Source organism: Agelaius phoeniceus, chromosome 2 (assembly GCF_051311805.1).
Source record: "Agelaius phoeniceus isolate bAgePho1 chromosome 2, bAgePho1.hap1, whole genome shotgun sequence".
Lineage (NCBI taxonomy): Eukaryota > Metazoa > Chordata > Aves > Passeriformes > Icteridae > Agelaius > Agelaius phoeniceus.
The window spans coordinates 90505904-90533428 of NC_135266.1; the positions used below are offsets into that span (position 1 = coordinate 90505904).

The 27525-nt window shown below is 45.8% G+C and overlaps 3 protein-coding genes across 3 annotated transcripts; 2 read left to right on the forward strand and 1 right to left on the reverse strand.

Annotated features, from left to right (window-relative positions):
* Nucleotides 1–10: 10 nt before the first annotated feature.
* Nucleotides 11–9279, forward strand: MIX23 (mitochondrial matrix import factor 23). The gene is made up of 5 exons (XM_054627996.2): nt 11–140; nt 1208–1333; nt 1806–1952; nt 4277–4336; nt 7806–9279. The coding sequence occupies exons 1-5, from the start codon at nt 90–92 to the stop codon at nt 7854–7856; spliced, it is 435 nt and encodes a 144-aa protein (XP_054483971.1). The 5' UTR covers nt 11–89; the 3' UTR covers nt 7857–9279.
* Nucleotides 9280–13900: 4621 nt separating this feature from the next.
* On the forward strand, nt 13901–21166 carry LOC129117411 (cystatin-A-like). The gene is made up of 3 exons (XM_054628059.2): nt 13901–14030; nt 18839–18940; nt 20953–21166. The coding sequence occupies exons 1-3, from the start codon at nt 13965–13967 to the stop codon at nt 21079–21081; spliced, it is 297 nt and encodes a 98-aa protein (XP_054484034.2). The 5' UTR covers nt 13901–13964; the 3' UTR covers nt 21082–21166.
* A 456-nt stretch (nt 21167–21622) lies between these two features.
* On the reverse strand, nt 21623–26572 carry LOC129117410 (cystatin-B-like). Its single transcript, XM_054628057.2, has 3 exons — nt 26336–26572; nt 22567–22668; nt 21623–22187 (listed from the first exon to the last, which is right to left on the reverse strand). The coding sequence occupies exons 1-3, from the start codon at nt 26399–26401 to the stop codon at nt 22059–22061; spliced, it is 297 nt and encodes a 98-aa protein (XP_054484032.2). The 5' UTR covers nt 26402–26572; the 3' UTR covers nt 21623–22058.
* Between the last annotated feature and the right edge of the window lie 953 nt (nt 26573–27525).

The following is a 27525-nucleotide window of genomic DNA, read 5'->3' on the forward strand; positions in this document are numbered from 1 at the left end:
CGCTCCGGCGGGTCCCGCCCCGCTCCGCCCCGCGCGTCATCCCGGCTCCCCGCCGGATTGGGCGCCGCGGCTCCCTCGGCCGATCCAGGATGGCGGCGCCCAGTGGAGCCGCGAGCTGCGAGGACTTCGCCGAGTTCCAGGTGAGCCGCGCGGGGCGGGCGGGGCCGAGCCGAGCCGAGCTGGGCCGGGCCAGGCCAGGTCGGGCCGGGCGCTGCCACCGCCGCCGCCTCCCGCGCCCCGCGCGCTCCCGCCGCCTCCCGGCGAACGGCCCCGCGGGAGCGCGCGCCCCGCGCGCGAGGTCACCCCGCTCCTGGCGGCCGGCGGGATGCGGCGGGAAGGGAGCAGGGTCCGGCCTTCCCCCCCTTCCTTCCCCTTCCCTCTTCCCTCCGGCAGCAGCGGGGCCGAGCACCTCCCCTTCCCCGCAGGTCCCATTCCTGGGACGGAGCGCTCGCGGCGCGGGAGCCACGCGGGCGGCGGGAGCTCCGCGGGCGCCTCCGCGGCGTTTGAGGGAGCGGGGCCGCCACCCGTGTCTTCGGCGCTGCGAGCGGGGCCCAGGCCGGCCGGGCCGTGGGAACCGGCCGGTGCCTCCAACACGGAATTCCAGAATATCCTGAGTAGCTCGGGACCCTCAGGAATACCGAGTCCAGCTCCTGACCCTGCACAGGACACCACAAGGGTCACACCAGCTGCCTGAGGGTGTTGTCCAAATACATTTTGAACTTGTCGGGCCTGGTGCTGTGACCGCTGCCCCGAAGAGCCTGTTCCAGTGCTCTGCCACTCTCTGTGAGAAAAACTTTTTCTTGAAACCCAACCTAAACCTCCCCCAGCTCAGCTTCACGCCCCCCGGAATGATGGGGGGTTTTATTCAAAGTTTGCCGTTTTGGTGCAGGTTGTGCCCGGTTTCCTGTGTGGAAGTGGGGATGGGGACTTGGGCAGAGGCTCTTCAGCCTGTCCATGCTGCCTGCAGGGCCAGGGGGCTTCAGGGGGCATCAGTAACTCACCCCTGCTCTGGCCTTTGCTGCCAAGGAAACTCCGTGGTTTGCAGCACATACTTCTGCATGTGGGATTGTTCCTTTGGTGCGCTTCCCACTCTTTGTAAGGAATCCTATTTACTTTCTATTAAAATGCTTGACTATGCAAATTTTTTGTCATAGGCTTTTCTGAGAGATATAACCAAGTATCTCTCTCTCTCTCTTTTTTAATACAGGAGCTGCTCAGGGTGATGAGGACAATCGATGATAGAATTGTTCATGAATTAAACACTACGATTCCAACAGCTTCCTTTGTGGGGAAAGTTGATCCTGGCCAGACGTGTAAAGAGCTGTACGAGTCTGTGAGTGTGCTCACCTTCCACTTTCAGCTCCCTTCCCACTGCTTTGTTGTGTGCAGTGGCCACTGAAACATCCCCAGGGTCTGAGGAAGACACTGCCTTGGTAGATCCTGCTTTGTGTATTCCTAGCTGTCCTGCTCAACATCTCCATGCACTGCTTGGAGTTCTTTGTTCTGCAATACTGATCCTTTGGGGATCTTTTAAAAAAGGTGCTTGCTTTTCCTGCTGCTCTGCAAGACTACTCATGTTTACCTTTGACTTTTGATCAACTTGGTAAGAGCAAGGATGACAGGATAGTCTAAATTGAGAGTAGCTGCTGCTCAAAGCAGTGTTGTTTCCCACATGTAGGTTATGAATTCAAAGGGATTTCTGTAGGCACAGCTATACCATGACTCTAGAAAAGTCTTTAAACTTACAACTGGGAGGTTTTTATTCTCTGATGAGTCACTGTGACTTTCTTCTTCTCCCCACTTAGTTGATGGATGCTCACACCAAGAGAGAAAGAATCATCAAAAACTGCATTTCTCAGACTTCTGCTGTAGTGAAAACCCTCAAAGAAGAGAGGGAAAAGGCCCATGAAGATGCAGCATTATTAAAGCAACTCAGGAAAGAGCAGACAAAGGTGAGTGGTGAGTGGAGCCTTTGAGAGATCACTTATAGAGGAAGAAGAAGTGGGTATCTTTCCCAAATGGAAGGACCAGTGTGATGGAGAGAACCTGAAGTGGATCCTGAGTCAAGCAGTCTTTTCCAAGGTTCTCGTTGGGTCTTGTTGGGTCTTGTGAGAATTATTTTCCCAAAGTCTCCCCAAAGGCAGAGAGCTGCTTTTATCCTGCAACTGGAGCATTTCCTGAGATTCTTCTACATGAATGCTGTAGAAAAACACATATTCTTTCCCATGGTGGATTCTAACCTTCACTGACTGACACCACTGAAGCACAGCTTAACTTTTCCTACAAGATGTTTGTTCTCTACAAGATGCTCCCAGGCAACCTTGAATTCCACTTATACAACCTTTTTGCTGTTTGGTATTTCTTGGATTAATATTTGGAGTACCTTGTGATGGTGTGAGAGAGAGACTTCTGGGTTTGCATACAGAATTCTAATGTGCAAATGCCCTCTCAACCTTCTGGCCTGTCGGTGGGAAATATTTTACCACAGGTGACCAGAGGGGATTGAGTATCAGAAGCGGATAAAGGAGCCCCATTGAAGTTCTCACCTCACTTCCAGGGCCCCTTTTGTAAGGAAAAGGATACTGAGAGAAGCATGTGGCAGACAAGCAGTTTTATTCTTAAAGCCTCACTTACTGAGCTGCTAACAAGCATGGATATTAGTCTGGAAAACTGGAGTGGTTGCTTAGTATTTTCTACAAATTTTGTTAGCAGAGCCAGTTCTTTAAATCATTTAGTTACTGAGACCAAAATCTATCTCTGAAAACACTGGGAAGATCACAATCAAAGTGTTTAATGATTGGGGGTGATTTCAAATGTTGAAAGCATTCCTTGACTTAGAAACATCTCAGAGTTTTTTATGAGATCACCTCAGATTTGTACTTGGACCGTAGGAGGTGTGATCCCCCCTGCTTTTTTTTTTTTTTTGTTGGCTCTCCAAAACACAGAGAGTTATGTTTTTTCTACAAGTCAGAAAAGCTATCTTGACAGAGCACATCCTAGTTTTAAGAGTGGGAATTTCAAATATCTCTTCACTTGCTTGCAGTACAGATCTCTTTTCCCTTGTTATGTGTGTTTCTCTGATCCTGCTAGTTGTACAACTTGGAGGAGTTCATGCAAAATTATTACTTCTGGGTCACTGAATGAGAAAACTTGGAGTAGTATTTTCTTTGAACTACTAAAGATCCTCTGAGTGTTTATTTTATAGAGGCTATCCTGGTCATCCAGTCACTCTGGATGCTGGATTCTTATTTCAAACAGATTGATGTCCTGTTGAGTTGGGGAAAGTGCATCCAACAGCTGTAGCAACTCTGTGTCCCTGGATATCTTACTTGGAAGGTTTTTAGTGGGATTGCTGTCTTGGCTTGCACCTATTCACCAGGTCTCTAATTGGAACCATGTATTGAAAATGGATAAACTCTGACTCTTTGTCTGTTGTGTTAAAGACTCCACAAGAATACATCCTAAATTTGGGCAAAATGGCAGATGGTTCTTAAATCTCCTACTATTGCCTCAGGACCAAATTACCCGAACACAACTGTCACACTTGGCCCTTGGGGTTTCTAGTAGGTGTGAAACAGAGAGAGTCTTACCCTTCTCACAGGTCAAGTGAGTGTTCAAGAACTGTGTATTGGTGGTAGTTCTTGCCAGAGCTTTTGCATCTGTGTAGAGCTGGTTTGTCCTGCAGTGATGACATGAAATATTAACTGGTTCAGATGGCATGAACAACACATGATCAGACTGCAGACCCTTTTTGGTAGGTGCACGGAGTAGATAGCAAATGAAGCAGAGAGATAACCTCAGTTTAAAATCCAGAATCCTAGCTGGATTCCTAGCTTTGCTGCCAGCTTCATATATGACTCAAATAATGCAAGAGTGGTAACTCAAGGCTGCAGAGCTAACCCCAGCTCTGGCATTCCCTGTGCTCAGTGCTTGCATTAGGTGCAGTTATTTGTGCTTGTGAAGCCATCAGTGTTAATCAGTTAATTGCTAGCAAATCTGGATGGGCATTATTTAGGAATAAAGCATGAGTAATGAGGATCTACTGCCAGGCTTGCTTTGTGAGTCTGCCTTCACTGTGCCCTTGCAGACCTGTGTGTGCCCTGAGAAGCGCCAGGCTCCCAGGGTGATTACACATCGTGCCCTTTGGTTTGCACCATCACAGGAGGTGTGCACCTGGTGCTGGGGTTGGGAGCTGGAAAGTTGCACTTGTAATAAATACTGAAGGCTGCAGGGAGACCTGTTTGACAATAACCCTTGTATCTGTTGTTTTCTGCAGTTGAAATTGATGCAGTCGGAGCTCAATGTTGAAGAAGTGGTAAACGACAGAAGCTGGAAGGTACTCAGTCATTTAATAGTGATGATGTTCTGTCCCAACAGACAGTCCTGCACTGGAGGGGTGGGACTGGTGCCTTGTGAAGCAGCTTAACTAGAAATAGATGAGGGCACTGCTGGGGGAAATGCTTCAAGTCAGTCATTTTCCCAGTTCTGGATGCAGAGATCAAAACTTTTCAGTTGCACTGCCAGAGGAAGAAAAGTATCTGATTTAGCATGGAGGAAGGAGTGTGGATTATTCCCTGTGTCCCTTTGTCCTCCTTGCTAGGGGCTGAGCACTTTGTAGGCTTTTCTGTGGTGACTTCTCTGAAAAGCTTTTTAGGGCCTCTAACAATGTCAGAGAGAAGGGTTTTTCACATTTGCCTGTATCTGGTGCTGATCACAACTCAGCAGAGCCCAGGAGAGGGTGAAGCTGTAGAAGCTGAACCTTTTCCTGATGGAGTTTCTTCAGGCCTGAACAGACACTCCCTGGTGCAAAGGGCAGCCTTGCTGTTGCACTCCTGTGTCAGCAGAGGGTGCAGATCACCCTCTGGACTGATGGCCCGAAGTCTGTCCACTGAGCTTAAATTCTGAGGTGGCTGTATTGTGCCACTGCAGCGTTTCACACCTGGCATCCTTTTCTGGTTTGATGTAGCTTTTCAGAGCTTTCAATACTGCAGAGAACCTCTCTCCCTCTCTAAATGCGAAAAGGAATTTTGCAAATAGCCAGTACTAGCTGCACCTTCCTTTTAAATCACTACTTCATGATTTTAGTCCCCTAGATTGCACCAGTGTAAAACCAATGCAGCTTTATGTCTTGGGTGTTTGTCAGTAACCTCAGTGCAGGCTGATGAAATGAGCATTTACAGTTTCCTGCATATGCTTTGCCATCAGTACACCTCTGTACTGTCCCAAAAAAGCGAAGCATGCACTTCAGTTTAATTTTAAACCCACTCAGATCTGACTAATCAATGCCACAGCCTTACCAGCAACATCCTGCAGGTCACCAGGGGCAAATATTTCACAGCAACTCTGCTACAGGGGAACAGCCCCCAGCCTACTCTTCATTCTGAAGCACCAAATTTAGTAATGATCCCAGAGGTTTCTTGTAGCTGCATTAAGCTTTTACTGGTGACAGAACTGTCTAATTTTTCCTGAAGATGGAGAGTTTAGAAAGAGTGAGGTATGCATGGTGCAGGGGTACTTTAGCCTGCTAGTGTATTCCTCAGCCAATGTTCAGAGTGGAGATTGAAGACATAAATATTCTGGGTTTTATCTCCAGCTCTGCTGTACTGTGCTCTGAATATTCACAATAATAAATGTCTCTTTTAGCTGCCTGTTAAAATGTCAGTTAGAGCCAGTCATGGTTGCAGACCGAATGCAATTTGTTACATGGAAGTGATTATTGGTGTGCAGGCTGGTGTTTTACTGTTGTAGACTTCTGGTTGGGAAGTATACTTGTGTATTTCCATTAATTCTGAACAACCAAAAACTAATTGGAAAAATCTGGTTAGGAAACAGATTTTTAAACACTGGCTGACTGTAGCAATAGTGGCATACAGATGGATGCTACTTTAGAGAAATGCATGTGGAATTTGGATGATACCAAACAAGGAATTGACTTTCAAACAAGACACTTGCATTAGTCTCTGTCCAGCACCTTCAAACTGGAATTTATTGTTGGAGTGGTTTATACAAATATGTAAAAGCCAGCAAAATTAAACTTTTGACTAGTAACATAAATTTTAAGGTTTCTCAGCCATTGCTTTTCCTGAAAAATGTGTGAAAAATGAGAATAGCACTTCATAGGTAGACCAATGGATTTAAGTGGCCCGAGTAACACACTGAGATCTGTGAGCCAATGATCCTAAAAGTAGGAGGCAGTGTTAGTAAGACTGCAGTGTTGATCATCCTGCCACAGGCTGTGGAGTTACTGTTGAAGATAATTTGAAATTTAGCATGATAGCAAGCAAGCTGGCATTGTTTGATGCTACAGACCCTTGCAGTGCTTTAGAGAGTATTTCCCTTTTAGACATATATACTATTAAAATGTCATTAACAGATGATGGACAAAAACCAGTTCCATTTGTTTAGTAGTAAAATGTTTCTGTATTGGACTTGATGCTGTTGCTCTTAATTTCTCCTATCACTGATCTCAAACCTTTACCTCAGCTGAACTCTTCCAAAGGTGTCCATTCCATGTGGCAACATAATGGCTGCACATTTCTGTGTGTGAAAGGAAGTATATCACAGCTTTTGTTTTCTGCAGTATGAAGCAGTTTGTAATGCATGTCTATTTCTTTAAATAAATTAAATTTGAAAGGTAGTTGAAAATTGCTCCAAAATTATTGAGAAGCAACGCAGTAACTAATGTGTGCTCCAGGCTTCACTTTTGCTGAAGTTGCCATAGGTTCTGAACTGTGAGTAAGATCTGCTGTAGAAGATTCTAGGAAGATAGAGCTTGAAATTGTGTATTTATATAAAGTGTTGGATAACTTCCCCAAAATTACAAGATCACTCACTCTGCACATAAAGCCAATGGGAGAGTTCATGAAGCTTCATATCCTGATGATCACAGGCATTTGGGTCTGCCAAATCCCTGGACAGCTTGGCAAAATATGCTCTTGTGGGAATGCTGGTGGGACAACCAACACCTGCCATAGCCTCAGCTTGGTGTCAGGTGGTGCTTGTGTCGCTTTCAGGACTTGTGCTGGACAAGTTGGGATAAAAACTGATAAATAACTAAATGGCTTGTGAAGAGCACTTGCAGCCTTGGTGGGAGCCTGTGTGTTTTGCTTTGGATTCAGGCTGCCTTACTTTACATAGTCACGTTTCTTGGCCCTCCTTAGGGCAGGCTGGCAGCAGTTCAAGCTAAATATACATGATCCTCAGTATCCAGTTCTGGAGGCTAAATTTTACCCAGAGAAGGTGCCAGAGGTGAGTGAGGCAGGAGTGCTGTGCCCTTTGCAGGGAGTACTGGCAGCATTGGCACAGGCAGGCAGAGCACTGGAAGTGTGTACCTGGCTTTCAGGAGCTCTTGCCCCTCTTCTTCACTGTCATGCCAATGTAAAATGTGCCTGCTCAGGAAAGACAGGAATACAGCACCCAGGTTTGAATGCCAGAGTGAACCTAACAGAACACAACTATTCAGGAGCCTTCCCATGATTATTTCCCTCTCTTTTAAAAACAAAAAGGCATCAGCATTTTTTATGATAACAGCCTGCCAGGATTAAGAGTCTGCATTTTCTGAGGGAGAACACTTAGTGCTGTGCAGTCTCCCAACATCAGGCTGCAAACTTTGGATTTACTAAAGCCAGGAGTGAAGGTGAATGGAGATGGATGTCTTGGTAAGTATCATTTATTGATACCTCAGAACTGGGCAGCTTGAGATAGATGCCCAGGTAGCTGAGGTAGTTGCCTGAACTGTCTGTGAAGTTCTGCTCATTTCCTGGATGGGGTTGATTCACTTTTGCTCTTCTGTTTTGGTGTCTCAGGTATTTAATGAGAGGTGCCGAATTCACTACAAGCCTCCGAAGAGTCAATGATGATGTGAGGCATTTTCCATCAAGGTGGTCCATAACTGTGAGAGCCAAACTGGAAAGAGACCTTGGGTGAGCTGAATTGGGACCCTCCAGAACCAGTAGAACCCAGTCTTGTTTTGTTTTGGACCTACTTAGCTGAATTCTCAAGCTTGAAATGATCCTCCTGTAATTAAGAGAAAACAACTAATCTTTTGTACAAAATATGTGAACAAATGAGTTTTATAGTATTAAAACAATTTTCAATCGGAATGCAAAACTGGCATCTTTCTTGAACTTCCACAGCTTCAGTGATCCCAGAGGGGAAGAAAGAGTAAAACCTATCCTGAGCAGGGAGGAGAAGGCTCTCCCTGAACTGGTGCCTGCTAAAATATCAGTGAACATGGTCTTTTTGTGGAAATAATCTGCTGAAGTCTGAAAGGAAATAAAGATTGCAGACTGATCAGCAAGTGTAGTATGTTCAGCATCTCTGAAATTAAGAAGTTCCCAGCCTTGTTCTGACCTGCTCAACACGAGCAGCAGTGGCTCAGAGCTGTGTGTGGGTACAGGTTTGCCATTGCTGCTGCAATGCTGACAGGCAGCATCTGTTGCTTACTGCCCTTTGGTCTGTGTTTCCAAGTTCTGGAGTTTTCCTTTATATAGGGAATATGGTGTCGATTTAAACCACTTTGGGTTGGAGCTGAAGATGTGTCTCATTTGGGAATGAGACTGTCCAGGGACCCTTTTTTGTCCCTCCCTCTGAATATTTAAGAGTAGTTCTAAAGGTGAGTTGTGTTTGAGCTGAGGAAACAGCTGTGCATACCTGATCCTGCTGATCCTGGCCATGATGTTGTGTTTAGAAAGCTTGAATGCAGCACCCCTGCAGTACCACAGCATTTAAAGGCAGATGAGTAGGAGGAAAGCTGAATTGCTGCAATTACAACTGTGTATTTTACTTTTTACTTTTTATTTTGTATTTATCTCAGATAGGCTGACAGTCAAGTGACAAGGTCTGTGTGGTTGCCAGCTGAGATGATCTTAAGAACCACTGACCTTAAACAGAGCCCTAAAAATACAGGCCCTGTCTTGCAAACACTTGAGAATTCAGCAACAACAATGAAATTACTGGACATACTCTCCAATCCCTAAAGCTTTGAAAATACAGGGAACGGGATAAATAAATGAAGGAATGTACCTGTGTTACTGAGAGCTGGCAAAGATCTGTGCAGCAGCATCTGTTTTATAGATGTTTGTGCAGTAAAGACTCAGACTGTTTGGAGGCCTTTTATTTTTAGGCACCAGGGTCATTTTGTCTCACCTTTTTTTGAGAATGAGGTAGAAATTTATTTTAAGTCTTTGAGGATATAAATCCTAATGTTCAAACTTCATTTTTTCCCCTCTTTTTTTCTCAAGATACTGCAACTGCTTTATGCAGAACTTTGAGTTGGAGCACTCATTCTTGAAGATTTCTCATTGTTTTTCTGCAACTCTGAAAGCAGAAAATGTTGTTCTTCAGTTGTTAAATTCTTATAATTGTTTATCATCATCATTGTAAATCAAATAATGCTCATCAACCTGGGCTGAATTGGCCCTAATGAAATTTCAACAGGAGATGATGGTCAATTAATGAGATGTTGAGAACAGTAAGTTTTGATTTCAAAGTTGGTACTTTATTATTGACCTCTAGTGTAGGTGTCTAAAATATTTGTTCTCTCCAGGGCTTGGATCAACTGCAAGGACAAATTCTCTTTTTAAGCCAGTTCTACAATAGAAACTGATACGTGTGTGTATAGACTTAGATCAATAGTCTTGAAATATAATTTTTTATTTCTGTATAAACTAGAGACTGTAATGAGAATTAATCATTGTCTTCCTTTATCCATCCAGATGTTTGCTCAGCTGTTGTGGAAAGCTTCTTCACTTAAGCAGATGCTGTGATAAATGACCTGTGAAATGGATGTGATGCGCAGATTTTTTTTTTGCATTACTTATGAGGAAACTATGTTAAAAAAGCCCAAAACCCACAACCCCAAAAAATCAGCCCAACATAGAATTATTTTCAGTTTGAATATAAGGCCAAGCAAGTAGTCCTATACAAATCTGAGTATGAAAAACTGATACCTTGAGAAGACTCCCAAACCCCCAGCATCCCTTCTCGGGGTGTTTGCATACAGAGGGTTGCAGGAAGACATTGAGTTGCTTTATTTGGTTTGCTCTGAGCACAGAGGGTGTCTCTTACAGTAGTCCCCAGCCAGTCAGGTGGCTCAGAGGCCGTTCAGGTTGCTGTTGAACTCGATGGAGCACATGGTGAGTAAATGGAATTGCATGCCACGCTTGGGGCATGGGGCAGGAGGACGCGGCTCTGCTGTTCCTGGGAGCCTCAGAGTGTGTGTGGAGTGGGTTGTTCTGGCACGTGTGCAAATGGCATCGCTGTGAGCTGTGTGCCACACAGGTAAACTCTGTGTCTAGGGTCCCCTGAGGATTCCAGGATAGGGTTTAGTCAGGGATTGAACCTTGCTTCAACGTTACCATTGAGGTAGTTACAAAATTACTGGGCTGTTTGCTGTCATATGGGGGTTAAATAGTGGACCCTACAAACTGCAGAATTTCATCCTTTCCCTGGTTTTAACTTCTGTTTCTGCAAGTAAGGGCATTTGAGCACAGCTGATGGCTGTGTCCAGAGTCTGGGTGCCTTGCCTCCTCTCCTGGGGCTTTCCCATTGCTTGCAGATGGTGAATAGAGGTGGGCAGATCCTGCATGCTTGGAAAGTCCTCTCAAGCTTGTGCATCTTTCCTTCTGTGAAATAGAAAGAGGTGTTGTTTGAACTTTTTCTATCATTCAGTGCTGTTGTCTTCTGCAGCCTGTAGGCATGAAAGACTGATGAAACAGGTAATTTCTTTATAGAATATTTTTAACAGTAGATTTCAGTTGTCTTGAAGCAGACTGGGAGGAAGAGGCTCAGCATAGGCTGGGCTGTGATAGCTTTGTGCTGCTGAAGGTCGGGTTTCTGTTGATCCTTTTTCATGTACAATGTCAGAAATCTTTCAAAATCAGGATGGGTAGCAGGAAGGGAAACTCTTATTGCAGACCAGCACATTGAAAATCAAGTCTGTTGTTCCTGTGACGATGAAAACAGATGTTCAGCTGGTACATGGAGGGCTGCTTTCCTCTAGAAACTCTTAAAGACATTCAGACCACATGTCCTGCCCAGCCACAATTACATGTTACTGTGAAACCAGAAGACTGACCTTACTGACTTGGCTTTCACAATCATTTCTACAGAGCTGACTTCATTCCTGGTTTAAAAATGACTTGTAAATACATAACCCTGGGTTTTGGATTTTGGTGGAGGTTATGATGTTCGCTTTTTTTGTACTGGTGTTTTTACCAACAATAACTTGGCACTCTTAAAATTGCTTAAACAGGACCAGGGAGTAGTGTCCTGCAAGTGGTAAAGATCTGTTTCTTCTGTGTTGGAGTAGTACACGGTGCAAGATGTTACTCAGCTTCAAAGCTGTACAGAATGCCAGTGGTGATGTCCCAGCAGATTTTCCAAGATAAGAGCAGCACAGTGACGTGAGGGGAAGCTGCCAGTTGTGCTGATGGAGAGCGTGGACTGGGACGTGATACCAGCCACGTCTCAATCACCACAGGGGGCACACTCACCTTGTTGTGCAAGAGACAGCGTGGGGTTGCTTCTTTTCAAGGCAGTGTTCCAAATCCTGGTTCATTACATCCAAAACTTAGTGTAGAGAGGGATGGGTGGAGGTGGGGGTTGCCCCAGATAAGGTTGATCAATTGCCTCTGGTCATCTTTGATCACAGGTCTGTGAAATGTCAGCACTTCAAAGTGGTTTAATGAAATACTTGTGCAGGATGAGTACTGCATCCCAGACTTAGAAATATCATTGGATTTTGGGACAGCCTATTAGCACTGCCGTGGAAAGGAAACAGTCTGATTTGCCTCTGTGAACTTCAGCATCAACTTGCTGATAATTAGTCTTGAATTTTTTTCCCCTTCTGCACAATTGTGCATTCTGGGGAAAAAAAAGTTGTTATGCTTTAAAGTGAAAAGCCAGCAAACCCAGAAATATGGAGTCCAGTGAATGATTTCCATGCAACATTAATATCTTTAGTTTCACATCTAAAGTCTTTCCAAGATTATAAATGAACCCTCCTAGACTTTGTGCTCAGTGTATTTGTTGCTAGACAGAATCAAGAGTTCTCCAGGAATGTACTGCTGCCCTGGGGAATCTTAACATCCCTTCCCAATGAAGTTAGCAGGATCTGTATCCTGGTGAGTGGAGAGGTTTATAAAATACCCTGTTTTAGCACTGGTGCTGTGCAGTTGTTGGACACATTCTCTGATTTCTGGCCTCAGTAAGGTGAACTGGCTCTTCCAGTTCCTTAACTTATCTGTCCTGCTCTATGAATAAGGCACAGGTGGTGGAACATGATCAGCATTTGAGTGAATCAGCAGGGTCTTATGCAAAAGAAGGTTTGAGTTGTCATCAGCTCCATGAATAGGGCTCTGAGGAACTCCTCATCTGGAGAGAAGTTGGTAAAAGTGGCAGAATTCCAGTTTTAACAGCTGTTACTCCCTATATTCCTGAGAACTGGAAGGATTTTTCTCTCTGTTCACAAAAATATTGTCTCAGGACAATGATTTTTCCTCAAATGCTTTTTGTCCACCTCCATAGCACTGGTGCTCAAGTCTGGAAAATTCTGCAATATCTTTTTCAGTAACATGCTGTAATACTAATCAATACTGTTGAGTGTAGGGCCCCTGCAGCCCCAGTTTCTCAATCTCAGGGGCTGTGTACCAAAACCAGGCCTTGAAGTCAGATCTGAAGTACTTTTTACAGCGTCTTGCATCATTTGTTACCTGTGAGGAGGAGGTTCAGTAGTATGGATAGGACACAGATAATTTTGTTGCTATGGCCATAAACCCAGCTCTTCCTAGCAAATTCCCTAATGCTGATCCTAGCAGAAATGCCCATTGCCTGTGTGCAGTATATATTCTCATTTCACCTGCTCCCATGTACCTGCCCCTGCAGACTAAAAATTGTGTCTGGTCTGTTTCTGCTTCTCTGGTCTTTGCTCTGGAACAATTCCTCTTATTTGCTGGAGAGGGGGATGGCAGAAATATTGACAGGGACTAATTTTTTTCTGTGGTCTTGAAGTGTTAGTTCTCCCTTACCATGTAGGCTGCTAGCAGTTATTAGCCTTCCCCCAGTAGGATTTGAGCTTTGTACATTCACATTCATGAGTGTGACTGTGCCATGTGACTGTAACTGCAGATTGAATACTTCTGGCTATATGTTCTCCTGTGATCTGTTTTAACAGCGTACGTTGAAATTGGGACAGCTTTTGTGTTTTTTCATTGTACTTTGTCTTCCAGGAAATTGGCACTGAAGTTAAAAAGATTTTATTGCACATTCAGTTGCTATTATGATTGCTTGAATGCAGCTCTTGGTTTGATGGGAAAGAAGCAGAAATGCCTTATTTGCAGTAGTTACTTGAATCTAGGATTGAATTATTTGCTACTTCTGATGCTGGTGTTTACCTTGGCACCTTTTTGGTCAGGCAGAGGAAAGTCACTGAATGTAAGATGCTATCTGCTCCAGTTTCCCCACTTAGAAGGATATTGAGAGAATAAAATTTCAAGTTAAACGGGACCTATGCTAAGGAAAGTGCTGCATCCTTTCCTCTGATCAGTAAAGGTGTTGGGAAATACTGGGTGTGTCTTTGATCTGTTTCCCAAGAGCTCAGCCTAGTCATCTGCACATGGGTGGGGAGGCAAGAGGTTCCAGCTGCAGCCCAAACTAACTCTTTAAGATGAGGGTGACTGGAGGCTGATGTTTGCTTTTCTTTTGGATGTGAAGACCATAAGCACTACTTTAAGTGCTTTTTACATTTATTAATAATATTGCCAATGCTTTACATTGCTTTTCCCCCCCTTTTCCCCATTTGTCTCCTCCTGTTCAGTAATGGTAGGCTCCATGTGTTGCAGGTCACATGGTTCCATGACACATGTGTGTGTGTATATATGTGAGATGCCTGGGGACTCTGCTCAGACTGCGCTGAACTTCCCTCTTCAAAGCCACTCATCATTTCCCAGAAGTCACCTGCCACCATGATGCCTGGGGGCTTATCTGACACCAAGCCAGCTACTCCAGAAGTTCAGCAGCTTGTTAACCAGGTGAGTTGCACCCCCTTTCTAGATTAAGTTACTTGTGTGCAAAGAGGCCATTCCTGAAGCTTGTGTAAAGCCAGGAAGACTGAGCCAGGTTTTAAACCTAAGAGGCTCATGCTAAAAGTGGGAATTCCCTTGACTGGCAGTGTTTTCTCAGCATTCTATGTAGGAAGTGCCTTGGTGAGACTGAGAAAAGCCACTTCTGTGTCTCCTCTTTGTCCATGGCCAGGCATGGTACTGGCTACCTTCAGTTAATGTCTGTGTGAAGTTCCAAGTCCAGCTCTGCTATGCCAGCAGTGAGGTCACTTGTTTGAAATGAGAGGTGGCATACTGGAAGGGAAGAGGTTGTACCAGGTACAGTTCATTCCTCAGTGAAGGACTGCACAGGAAAAACCACACGCTAGTATGCAGTAAAGAATTGTGTACTCAAGACAAAGCTTTTAAATTCTGTGTTTCCTGCTGGCATTATATGTTTTCTAGAGTCACAGCTGTGATACAGGGGCTGCTGGTGGGGCAAGATGAGCTTGGCACAAGGCAGGCCACTAAGTGAGCCCAGTTGCCAGGTGGCTGGTTACAGGCAGTGGTCCTGAACTAGAGCAGCTGTGTGAGCAGCACCTCTGCAGATCCTCTAATGCCCTGCAGTGCAGCAGCTCTTTTTAAAGAAAGTATAAAATGCATCTCGAGGAATGAAAGGGGTTCCCACCCACCCAATCGTCTCCACCCCTCTGCCTCTGAAAGACGATCTATTGTCCCTTTGGCAATTGCACTCAGGCACTCTTTGAGGAAGCAAAAATAGGAAGTAGCAGGGCTGAATGCATTGGCCAATACTGCAGCACACTCGCTATACCTGATGTGCAGGGTATCTTCTTTCCTGTGCCACCGAGGACAGAGTTTGCACCACCATCTTCCACAGCTTCTGCGATCTTGCAACTGAGACCAGGCAGCCCAGTACTCTGAGAGGGCTCTTTTCTGTAGTCCACTGGTGGAGGGGATAACTTTAACATTCAGTTTACTGATTAGAAGACACTCCATGTTACAGGAGGTGTCTGATTTAGCAGACTGATACAAATATGCTGGTAAATTGATACAGGTCTAAGTTACTCTTGGCAAAATGTAGCGACTGCAATCCCAGTTCTCTGAGGATGCCAGGGTGTTCTGCACTCCTGGTGTACAACACCCTCTGTGTCAGCACACTGGGCATCCTCAGTGACTAGGAAGGGGGATGTGGGTTGAAGTCACCTTTAGCCAGCAGTTTTCTTCAAAATTCTTTTGCCCAGCTGTTTAGTTTTTATACTCAGGGTTGGGCAGAGCCATGTGCTCACTCCCCCCGTGCTGCTCTGGCTAACTCAGGGGTGTGTTGCTTTCTCTTACTGAACTCGGGGAGTTACACCATCACGTGACCCCCTCTGCTGACAGAGTATTTATCAAAAACACCCCGTGGTCAGCCTTTGTGTTGAGATAGTCAGCTTATTTGCAAAGGCTGTGGTCAGTCACACCCTGCATTATTCTCCGAGTCTCATGGGTGGAACGTCACGCGCCCCTGTTCCTCTGAGCCTTCTTCCATTATAGGGCTTTATTGGTCAGTCACAGCTGGGGTCACCAGAGCTGGGGACATGTACATGAGGGAGGGCTGGAGTCTGGGGTAACAGGTTAGTCAGAGATGATTTACTGCAGAGCAGAAAGAGAAATGGATGATTTACAGTTGTTTGGGGGGCACTGACTGAATTACTTGGAAGCAGTACCACTGTTCCTTCTATTTTGGCAGGAATGTTTGAAGGAGCAGCACTTGCAGAGATCAGAAATTCCCTTTTACCTATGGAGGGGAGACCCTAGCAAGGGATTTGTAGCACCTTTGTGTATTTGCCATTCTTGTTTCCTCATGTTTAAGATGGGGCCAGCTGAGAGCTGTGAAATTTAATTAATGAGTCTGTGAAATGCCTTGAGCACTATACCAGATACTGAGCTTCGTTTTCAATGCAGGGCTGTGTTATTTATGGGTCATCAGAAGTCTTGCAGTGTGTATTGGAGGTGAAACCACAGCACTTGAGTGTCTGTGAGTGAACAGGCACTTGAAAATGTGAATGCTGGTTTCAGGCAATGCTAATGCTCCCAGAGTACAGGGCACACAGGGAATCTGAAATGTGAATAGTGCAAAGTTTCTGTTTGATTCCAGAAAAGGACTGATTCTAATTTTAGTCTTCTTTTGTTCTCAGTAGCATCAGGAAAGTGAAAACAGATTGTTCTTTGCTCTTTATTTTCTGCAAGGTGAAGTTTCTGCTCTGTGCTGAGAGCAGGAAAAAGAACGTTTCCTGATCCTTTCCCCCTTTGCAGAGAGTTTGGTATAGTTCTCTAAGGAAAATATTCTTATGGAAATCTTATGTTGGGGGAATCCTGCTATCCTTCCAGCATAAGTGTCACCCTTTTATAAAGCAATTCTGGGGGCTTTAATGCTCTGGTGAGCAGAGAAGCAACTCCTATCATTTCAGTGAAGCTGTGAAGAGCGTTTGCAAAACTTGGGATGCTCATGGGATTATATAATTATTTACTTATACCTGTGCCTTGTCTCTAGCCATAATTAGTGAGCTGAGGAATGTTAGTTATTTGGTCTCCCTGTTTTACAGCTGTTGCCCAAAACTGAGGAATGTTTTGGGTTTAGGATGCTTTAGATAAGAGCTTAGGAATGTTAATTTTTTTACTCGAGGATTAAGGAGCTGTTTGCCTTCTTGATTTTACTGAAGGCTCAGTCTGTAAATGACAAATGGGGGAATATAGTGGCCAGAGGAGAGAGAGCAAAACTGGAGAGAAGTGGCTTTGTTTTGTTTTGTTCTGAGGGCGGAATATCATGCACCAATAGTTGCCACTTAGGAGCATTCTAGGAGGCCCCTGCCCCTGTCAGCTGGAAGGTTGCTGGGAATTAAAATTTCCCTGGTTTGCCAGAGTTAGCAGCTCCTCAGCTGAAAGAATAGTTGTCTGTTCCTGGGGATAGAAACCCTGTGGAAGGTACTCAGCAGAAGAGCAGGGTGAGAAATCATGAGGAAGCTGAACAGGATGATAATTTCTGGCTCTTTGGAAACGATCTGGATGTTCCTTGGGTGCTTTCTCTGACCTTCCTGCTAGGAAGGAATGTCATGGGAGTGGCAGCCAGCTGTAGATGCTTATACTAGGAAAGTTAATTAATTCAGTGGGTTCCTGTTAAACAGGTGGGTGGTGAGAAGCACTGAGGTGCTGCTGGCCCAGCCCAGGGCAGCCTGAGCAGGCTGGCACTGACACTGACACTGCTCCTCTGCCCAAACTCAGTAATGCATTCGGTCACCAGCTGTGGCTGTCATGTGCAGAGGGGCACCACGTCACCCAGCCTCAGAGAGTGTCTCTGCTTTCTGTGTGGTGCTCATGCAGCCATCATGAAATAGGATAGTTTTTATTTCTTGGAGAAGTAAGGAAGGGCAACAGCAAAACCACTGCCTTGGACTTCTGGAGGGAAGACTTTGGCCTGTTTGGCAGACTGGTTGAAAGAGTCCCTTGGGAGGCAGTCCTGAAGGGCAGAGAGATCCAAGAAGGCTGGGCATTCTTCAAGAAGGAAATCCTAAAGGTGCAAGAGCAGGGTGTCCCCATGTGCCAAAAGACAAGCTGGTGGGGAAGAAGACTGGCTGAACAGAGGGTTTTGTCTGGAACCCCAGATAAAAAATAGAGTTTATAAGCTTTGGAAGATGGGGCAGGCAATTCAGGAGGATAACAAAGGTGTTGTGAGGTTATGCAGAAAGTCAGAAAGGCAAAAGCCCTGTTAGACCTTAACTCTGGTGACTGCCAAAAGCAATGACAGAAAGTGTTCTTATGAATATATAAGCAACAAAAAGAGGGCTAAGGAGAATCTCCATCATTTGCTGGATGTTGAGGAAATCATTGCCACAAAAAAATACAGAAAAGGATGAGTACTTAAAGCCTTTTAAATCTCAGTCATTAATAGTCAGACCTGTTTTCCTACCAGCTCCCTGAGCTGTAACACAGAGACAAGGAACACAAAGAAGCTCCCACAATCCAGCAGGAAGCAGTAACCTGCTTCTCCACTTAAACATGTGCAAATCTGTGGGGCTGGATGGAATCCGCCTGAAGCTACTGAGGGAGCTCATGGAAGAGCTCTCCAAGCCACTGTCCATGATTTACCAGTGGTCCTGGTGAACCAGGGAGGTCTCACACAACTGGAGTTTGACTAATTTGATGCCCCTCTAAAAGAACATCTAGAAGAATGGTAGGAAGGAGGATCCAGGGAACTACAGACCTGTCAGGCTGACCTCAGTGCCAGGGAAGGTCAAGGTACAGCTCATCCTGAGTCCCATCACACAGCATGTGCAGGGCAACCAGGGATTCAAGCCCAGCCAGGACGGGTTCATGCAAGGCAGGTTCTGCTTGACCAACGTGATCCCTTTCCATGACCTGCCTAGTGGATGAGGGAAAGGCTATAGATGTTGTCTCCCTGGGCCTCAGCAAAGCCTCTGACTCCAGTTCCTGCAGCATTCCACTGAAGAAGCCTGGACAGATGCACTGCTCACTGGGTGAAAAAACTGGCTGGATGGCTGGGCCCAGGGAGAGGTGGTTACATCTGGCTGGTCAGAGGTGGTGCACCCAGGGCTCAGTGTTGGGGCCAGTCCTGTTTAATATCTTTACTGATGATTTGGACAAAGGGTTTGAGAGCACCCTCAGTCACTTTGTGGAGTTTCATTAAGGGAGTATGTGTGGAAGGATGAAAATTGGAGTGGTATATACGAAAGAAATCCCTAAGTATCAACCTGCCAATCATTTTCCCCTTTCTTTTACAGGTGAAGCCACAGTTTGAAAGCCGGGCAAACATGAACTGTGGTGTCTTTACAGCCATAGTATTTAAGACTCAAGTGGTTGCTGGGACAATGTACTATATTAAGGTTTGTATATATTGTAGGAGTGAGTGTTTTGGAATTAAATGATACAGGTGACTTGCAGAGTGGCTTACAGCCAGAAAGAGAAGCAAACATCATAGAAAACTATCTGATGTGAGTAACAGAAGTGGGGACTACCTCCAAATGCTTATAAAATTCCTCTTTTTGGCACTACTGTCAGCAGGAATATAAATATTACAAAACATGCCCTATGCTTATTCAGATATGATTGGTAAGCTTCTTGGGATTATCCCCCTCAAGGACTATAGATTGCCTTCCCAACTCAAATTATTTCAACAAGTCATAACTGGTTTCCTGTTTCCTTTCAAGGCAAAATTGTATCTGAGTCCTTCAGTTGTGTTTGTTGGGATGAAATTGAAGCTTGAGGAACTGATGGAGAGATAGAGTCAATTTTGTGATGCAGTGCACACATGTCTGTTGACTAGTTTTGCATGCAAGCAGGTGTGTTGATGTTTTGGTTTTTGATGTGTCAGGTGCTGCAGAGGTACACAACCTGCCTGCTGGTTCTTTCTATGTTTTCAAAACTACCCCTGCTACTGCAGAGGAAAACTGGGTAATGCTTAATTTGGATCTCTGTGATAGCACCATTCCTCCTCTACTGGAAACCCTGACTGATGGATGTGAGCAGCTTTCTGTGAAGTAGCACAGAAGAAATGTCTGGGTGTATTTTTCATCTGAAGGCCAGCAAGTACTGCTGAGCAGCAGGCTGCCCTTGTGGAGCAGAGCAGGCATGGCCTGGGACTGCTGAAACCCCACGTGTGTGTGGGCATGTGCCTGACAGGGTATGCCATATTCCAAGGGAACTGGAATAATTCTTTTAGTAGAGGAATTGGCATGTAATGTTTGGGGGAGAGTAATTCTGCAGAGAGACACTTTAAGCTTTAGCTCCACACTTCTCATACTTAGTTGATCCCAGGAAAGACAGATGCTGCCAAACCTTCTTTCCCAGGTGCTTCCTTAAAAGAACTCTTAACTCAGAAACGAAGATTCATGTATTACTGAACTTGGAAGAAATCCATTTGTAACACTGCACATGGATGATTTGTCTCTTCTTTCCCAATTTTACCAGTGATGGAAAACATCACTGTTGGAATACACCCTCATTTTAGCATTAACTGGAACAAATTCTTTTATATTTCTGAATCTTCCACCTCATGATGTTTTACCAGCAGACTTACAGCTGAGATGCAACTCAGACCAAGCATAGTGTCCCACTGCAGCCACCAGAAAGCATGTAAAAACCTCTTGGAGCCTAAGGCATTACAGTTTCCATGTCCCTCACCAAGGGAGAGTTTAGTACCTGTTGTGCTTGGCTCTTTAAGAATGAAATTTTATAGCTTCCTGCCAAGTCTTTATGTGAGGACTTTCTAGGGGGGGAGGTGAATTTCTCTGGAAGAGTATTCCAGTCATTCCCAAGCACTCCCAAAAGCACCAGGATATGTCAGGTTCCCTGTTCAGGCACTGATGTGTTTGGAGTAACTCAGCAGACCAGGGATTCTGGCTTTCAGGTTGTCATTGCTTCTCAGGACCACGTGCTGGTCTTTCTGTATTAGATCTTTCTGTACCCTTTGGGAGCTGACATGGTGCCTGCACCGTGTCCCACCCCCAAGTCATGGAGGTTTCCTCATTGTCTCTTGTCTCCTATGAGTGTGTCAGGAAGCTGTGAGCAAAGGTGCTGGCATCCTGGTGACTGAAATAGGACACCATCAAAACCTTTCTCCTGTTGCATCTTCTGGTGCTTCCACGCCCAAGCAGTTCTGCTCATTTTCCCTTCACCTGAGATTGAGGGTTTTTAATACAGTTTTCTACAGGTGTAGACAGTTTCTGCCACCAGTTACTACCCAAACTTGGATAAGAGCTGTTGAAGTGAAAATGGAGGTACATCTAAAATTAAGATCCTGAACCAAGATGTTCTTTCAAGAATGTGATGAACAGCCTTTTGTTTGAACCTGCTTTGAGCCCATGATCTTCACTTCCCTGCTCTTTTGGTTTTCCAGGTCCAGGTTTCCATTTCTGAATATGTCCACTTAAAGGTGTTTCTGAGTCTTCCTCATGAGAACCTAGGTCCCAGCCTTGTCAGCTTTCAGACTGGCAAAACCAGAGATGACCCTCTGACCTACTTCTAAGACACCATGTGTTGCAGTGCCTCACCTCTGCAAATCCTAAGGGGATTCTGCCCATGACAGTTAATAAAATAAGTTGGGAAAGCTATTGTCCATACTTTCATTTTGATGCTGATATACCTGCAGAGGTCTTTCTTGTTAGATTTCATGTCTGTCACAAGACTAAAATAAAGTATTTTTAATTAAGATATAGAATAAACATAAGGTTATCTGGAATATAAAAAACAGTTAAGGAAAAAAAGCTGAGCAAGATAATAATCAATTGTGAAAACCAGTGAAGAGAACACTAACACGCAGTCAAAGATGCCATCTCAAGTCAAAAGAAATGTTTATTGTTATAAATGCATTTGTCCAGCTCAAGTTCCTTTCCAGGACTTTTCCATAGGACTGAGAGCACAAGCAAGCTGGTTTGGTATTTTAAACTCACACACCCTCTATGGGACATTACACGCTACTGCTGCAAGAGGATGAGCATGATTACCACGGGAATGTTTGTTTCAAACTACTGTAAGCCTCTTTCTCTTCCTTGCAAAATTGCTTCATTGCCCATAAAATACAAAGTACAATTTAAATCTACACATATATTTACAGTTGCAAAACAGCACAGAAAAGACTGAGGCTTTCCTCTTGTTCCTTGCTGCAAATATATGAGTGCTGGTGTCATTCCCCTTCTGATTTCCAGACCAAGGAAGTCCACAAACAGGACTCAGCCACAGTATTCTCTTTAGGTTGCACTAAAGCCTAAGTTAAGTTGCAATAAAAGTAGGGTTTACATTAGTGCAGGTAATAGGAGAGCCCTGTGACTCTCAGATTTGGAGATTGCACAGGAAGGGAATGGCATAAAAGAAATTGATTTTTTACACCATGACTTTAAAAAAAAGACACTTTTTTTCTGCCTTTGTTGGTGCAGGAATCAACATTTTGCAGCCTGTAGAAAATGCACGTAAGAACCAGCCAGGGAAACACGGCAGAGAAGGCTGTTAGAAATAAGCCAGTTCATCGTGCTTTGTCTTGCTGCCCTGGTAACTGTGGAGGCTCAGCTGCTCATTCTCGTGGGGGAGGCTCTTGAACACCCTCAGGTGCATGAACTCCTCATTCCCAACATGGACCTGCAAAGCATGAGACCCAGTGAGATCGCTGCAGGGGGAGCAGCCTGCAGCAGGAGGGGTGGGAGAGGCTGGGCTGGTTTGAGGATGGAGCAGCAGACAGGCAGTAAGAGAAACCACTGGCTTGTTTTAAACCAGACTAGGAGCCATGACTTTGCAGAAATACCACCTAATTTCCCATGAAAATGGAGAAAAGAGGATCTCTCTATTTAACAGATAGGGAGAGGGCTGGGAGGTGGATATTTGTGGTTTTTTAATGCACAATTCTTTTTCTTATTAAAGTCAAATCGTAAGCATTATCCTCTAGTTAAGAAAGGGAAAAACCCCACCATTCCAAAGATTATACACATTAATATAAAAGAAACAACCCAATGTCCTCTACCTTGATGAAGTAGTTTGTTCCAGCAACCAGCTGAGTTTTAAACTCCACTGCAGTGAAGACATCCAAGGCTTTCCCTTCTTTTTCTTCTATCTGAGCTTTTACCTTAATGAAACAATAGGTTCTTTAGAAATGATGAAAGATTCAAGTATTTAGGACTTCAGGCTTACAGTTCACTGCTGCTGAATTCCCCAACACAGAGTCCCTGCTTTTCCAAGACATTAAAAGATCAAAATGAATCATGTTAAGTTTTGTGTGAAAGCAGGACCAGGAACCTAGGGAGGTGGCAAAGCTGAGTTGGAGGTGGGAGTCAGTCACTACAGGCTGACGCCAAGTCTGGAAAACACTTGGCAGTTCTTTCAGCATGTCTGCTGGAATTTGTGTTTTCAAACTGCAAAACAGCGCTCAAGAAGTCAAAATAACCTGTCAATAACCTGTCCAGTACCCAAGAGGGAGCCATGAACTCCTGAAATACAGTTCTTCTCTCCTGCACTGAGCACTATAACACATTGTGGATATATGGAAAATTCTTGGTCGGGAAAGCAGAAAATTTCAGCCTTTGTTTTGCAGAGCAAGATGAGTTAGTCTTGGAGTCCTTGCTTGCAAAGTCCTTGCCTGCTCCAGGCTGCACCTCCTGCGCTGCATCATTGCATAGCCCTCCCTTCACTCCCAAGGCAGTAGTACCAGCAATAAGTAGATCCTCCAGCTATAAGGTGTACTTCTCCTTTTTCCTAAATTCAAGGAATATACATAGATCTACACTCCTGCCTAAATCCCACAGGCTTCCTTGGCGAAAGACAAGTGCCAACTTTCCACTGGTCAGGTGCTGTAGATGAAGCAGGAACAGAAGAACCATTCCTGCAACAGAGTTATGCTCTCCCACCTCTCCAACTCCCAGAACTCTGGTGCCTTTTCAGTGACCATCCTGTTCCTGTGTCCATGCTTTTTACCTTCTCTCAGAGGCCATACCTCTACACTCCTTCCAGGTTATCATCAGTATGTCACAAGCAAGATAATGATGTTTGGACACTCTCCTGTTTGTTTTTTGCCATACAGAACTCCAAGCTGCATTCTGAGATGCACTGAAGGGCACAGCCCCAGAAAGTGCCATGATTCAGTCCCACCTCCTCCCCTTCTCCTGAGTCACAGGCTGGAGCAAGTGGCTTCAGTTTTCATCACACTTTTACAAATTTTAAGCAGCGGGGCAGACTTAAGTCTCTCACTGACCCTTTCTTGTCCTGTTCTCCTTTAGCAATCCTAGGCACTGGGCAGCTTTGGTTTCTGAGGTCACTACATTACCCCAGCTCAGCACATTTTGTATTTCTACCAGCGAGCTGAACACTGGGCCTTGGGTGCAGAGAGCTCAGAGTCCTGCAGCTGCAAACTTGTCAGGGTGTTTGTGGCAATGAGTCACCACAGCATGTGACAAATGAGTACCCTGAGTCAGTGTGGAGAGGGAGATCCCAGACAGAAATACTCTCCCAAAGACCTGATCTCAGTGTGGATTTGGAAGTCCTGGAGGACAGGAGCCAGCACTGTGTCCTGCTGGTACCAAAGTTAATGGCATACTGGGCTGCATCAGCAGGAGCTTAGCCAGAAGACAGGCGAGTGATTATTGCCCTTTACTTGGCCTTTGTTAGAAAATGTGGAATCCTGTGCCCAGTTCTGGGCCCCCAGTACAAGCCAGACACCAATAAACTGTACTGAGCCCAGTGAAGGGTGACCACGAGCACTCCATGAGCACACCAGGATGGCTGGAACACTTGTGCTGTGAGGAGAGGAAGAAAATGAGCTTGCTGAGCCCAGAGAAGAGAAGGCTTTGAAGAAAACTTTCCAGTACCTACAAGAAGCCAGGGTCTTTCCAGGGATGAAACTTTCCAGATGCCAGAAGAATGAGACACAATGATCATAAACTAAAACTGGAGGCTCAGACTGGATATAAAGAGAAATATTTCCCCTGAGGACATTGCTGCAGTACAGGAGGAGTGTTCAGAGAAGCCGTGCAGTTTCCAACCTTGGAAGTTTTCAAGACCTGACAGGAGAAAGCTCTGAGCAGCCTGAGGATGCTGACCCTGGGCTCAGGCAGGAAGTGCAGTCCCTTCCCACCCAAACAATCCATGATTCAGTCACAGGGCTGGAAATGATCATGCTCTGAAGGCTCTCCACTGCCCTGCACTCCCAGAGCAGTTAAAAACAGATGGTTCAGAATCTGCCTGGATAAGCTCTGCCACAGTTACCAGTGAGAAGCCAAGGCTGAACAGGCCTGGGTGGAAATTCTTGCTGTGAGGAAGCTGTTCCTATGGGATTCCTAAGCCAGACACTGCCAAAGGAAGCCTTCCTGCCCCGTGTGACACTACACCTGCTGTGGGTCACAAAACTGAACAGCATGTGGCCATCACAAGGATTCTTACGAAACTGTAAAGTGAAGGCAAGAACTTGAAAAGCAGGAACAGGGAATATGTTTATGGCAAGCAAACTGGCAGGCTGTAATAAATCTCCACAAAGACCTGACTTTAAGCAAACAAAATGATTTCAGAAGGCTACCTTGTTTAACAAAATTAATGTTTTCTCCAGCAGTGTCCAGATGAGGATATGAGTGCATGGGTAAGTCTCAAGTTTGGGTTTTCCCACCTGTATTTAATTTAAGCAAGTAATTTAAACTGGCAGTCAAAACTCTAAAGTATCTAGGTGATTTAAATGAAAACATGAGATTTTCGGTTAATTCTGGTCACTTCTGAATCCAACAGGATTTTGTTTTTGGATTACCAAACCACTGCAGTGTGCTACAGAACAGAAAGTCAGGATTTCAAACCTAATTTTAAGCCATGTTAATTGTATATCTGCATCACCTTTAACATGACATGTAGGCCTTTTCAGGTCAAAGCAATAATTATGACTCTCAGCAATTCTCAATTGTGTGCTTATTGCTGCAAACTCAGGCTGGTGCTTAGGAGATGCACATATCTCTCCCTTTTCCTAAAACACAGAATCCTCAGACTGTACAAGCTAAATGTTAACTTCAGTGGCTGCGGTGCTCTGTATGTGTTTGGGAACTCCTGCCTGGGGAACAGGCCCAGGCAGTGACAAAGAGTGTCAGAAGCTGGAGCGCATCCTTCATCTTAGCTCTCCAGCTTACCACGTCCTAGCCGACAAAGCCAAAAAGCAGAAGGAACTTGAGTTTCCATGACAACAAGAACATGTGCTTTGAAAGAATTTAGTTGCACAATAGCATTTTTAGAATAAAAGCGTGTGGTCCAATAACATGAGCGGTAATCTCAGGTACTGTAAGTAGCATCAGGATTTGGAGCTAGCTGTGGCTGGAGCTGAATTCTGTGTTGGGGAAAAGCAGAAGCAGCGAAGAAGCTAACTTGCTTTATTCCACGTTTCACCCCCTCAAAAAACAAACAATCCCCCCCTTCCCAGACAAACAACAAAGAACCAAAACCCCACACGCAAGCACAAGGTTCAGATTCTGTAAGAAGCACAGGAGCTCGTTCCCCGAGCTCAAGGCAATGGCTCTGTCGGGTTTCCCCGCGCTGCCCGCGGTCCCTCTGGAGTCCACAGGGCCACGCCACGCGGGCACAGGGAAGGAGAGCTCCAGAAGCCGGCGACTGCTCCGCGCATTCCCCATTCCTCCCACCTTTTACACCGGGGGGCGGTGTCTCGGCTCAGCCGCGCACAGCAATGGCCGAGCCCACGCTGGGCCCCGCACAGGCCCCGCACGGGCCCTGCCCCGCCGACGGGGCCCTCCCGGGCGCGCCCGGCCCCTCACCTGCTCCGCGATCCGCTGCGTCTCCTCGGTGGCGGGCCGGGCCGCCGAGGCACCCCCGCACAACATGGTGGCACCGCTCCCCTCTGCGCCGATCCTGCCCCTCGGCAGGGCCGGGGCGGTGTCGGGGGCGGTGCCGGGCCCGGGGCTGGAGCCCGCGGGCGGGGGCTCGGCGGCCGAGGCGGTGGCGGCGGGCGGGAGCGGCCGGGCCTGGCTCCGGTCCCGCCCAGCCGGGGAGGGGCCAGCGCGGCCCAGCGCGACCAGGGCTGCCCTCGCTCGGCGGGGGCATCGCGGCCCGACGGCCGACTGAAGACAAAACCAGCCCAAAGCGACACTTGCCGTGCAAGCTGCCGGCAGGATTTATTCTGCGCCCTGGACAGAAGGGCTGCGGCCGATTCTCAGCGAGCGGCGCCTCCGTGACAGCTTCGCGGGAGGACAGGGCTGCCCTCAGCCGCTGTTTTGCCTTCCCCTGTGCCACCTCTCCCAGCAGCGGTGTGTTCCTTTAGCCGCATGGAAAGGTCCATCTCCAGGCTCCTGTCAGAACTCAAGAAATTCCTCTGGCTGCCCTGGAGGACTCGAGTCCCTGCCTAGAGGGCTAAGAGACCTTGGCACAGAGCCCAAAACCCCTGTGCCTTTGATTTAGCCCTTAGAAAAACAATTACCAACCTTATATGTAGAATTAAAAGCCACGAAAGTTTAAGTAGAATGATAGTGAATTTATCACAGGGTGAAAAATAATTTTTGGAGCTTTTAGAATGTGGGTTCAGGGGGCAAGATGGAGGAATCTGGGCATGTCCAGCCTTTCTCCTTCTTCTTGGCCTCCATCTTCTGCTGTGATGTTGGCACTTTTAGATTGGTTTAGAGTAGAAGTTCACTGTCTAACATGGGTGATAGGTATTGGAAAGTTACTGTAAATAGTGTACACGTAGTTTTTAGTATAAAAAGACAACACTGCCTCTGAGGTGGGCAAAGTGCCTCTGACTGTCTTGCTGAGCAGACCTCAGCAGGTCAGGAGAAAGAATTTTATAGATAAGATACAATAAACAATCTTGAGACTGAGAAATGAAGAGTTCTGACTCCTTCTTCGACTGCCAGGCTGGGAAAAGAGACTTTCTAACGTATCTTGGGGTCACTCTGACCAGCTAGAGTCCCGAGAGGCTCCCTCATTCACCACGTTCATCATTCCCTCTCTC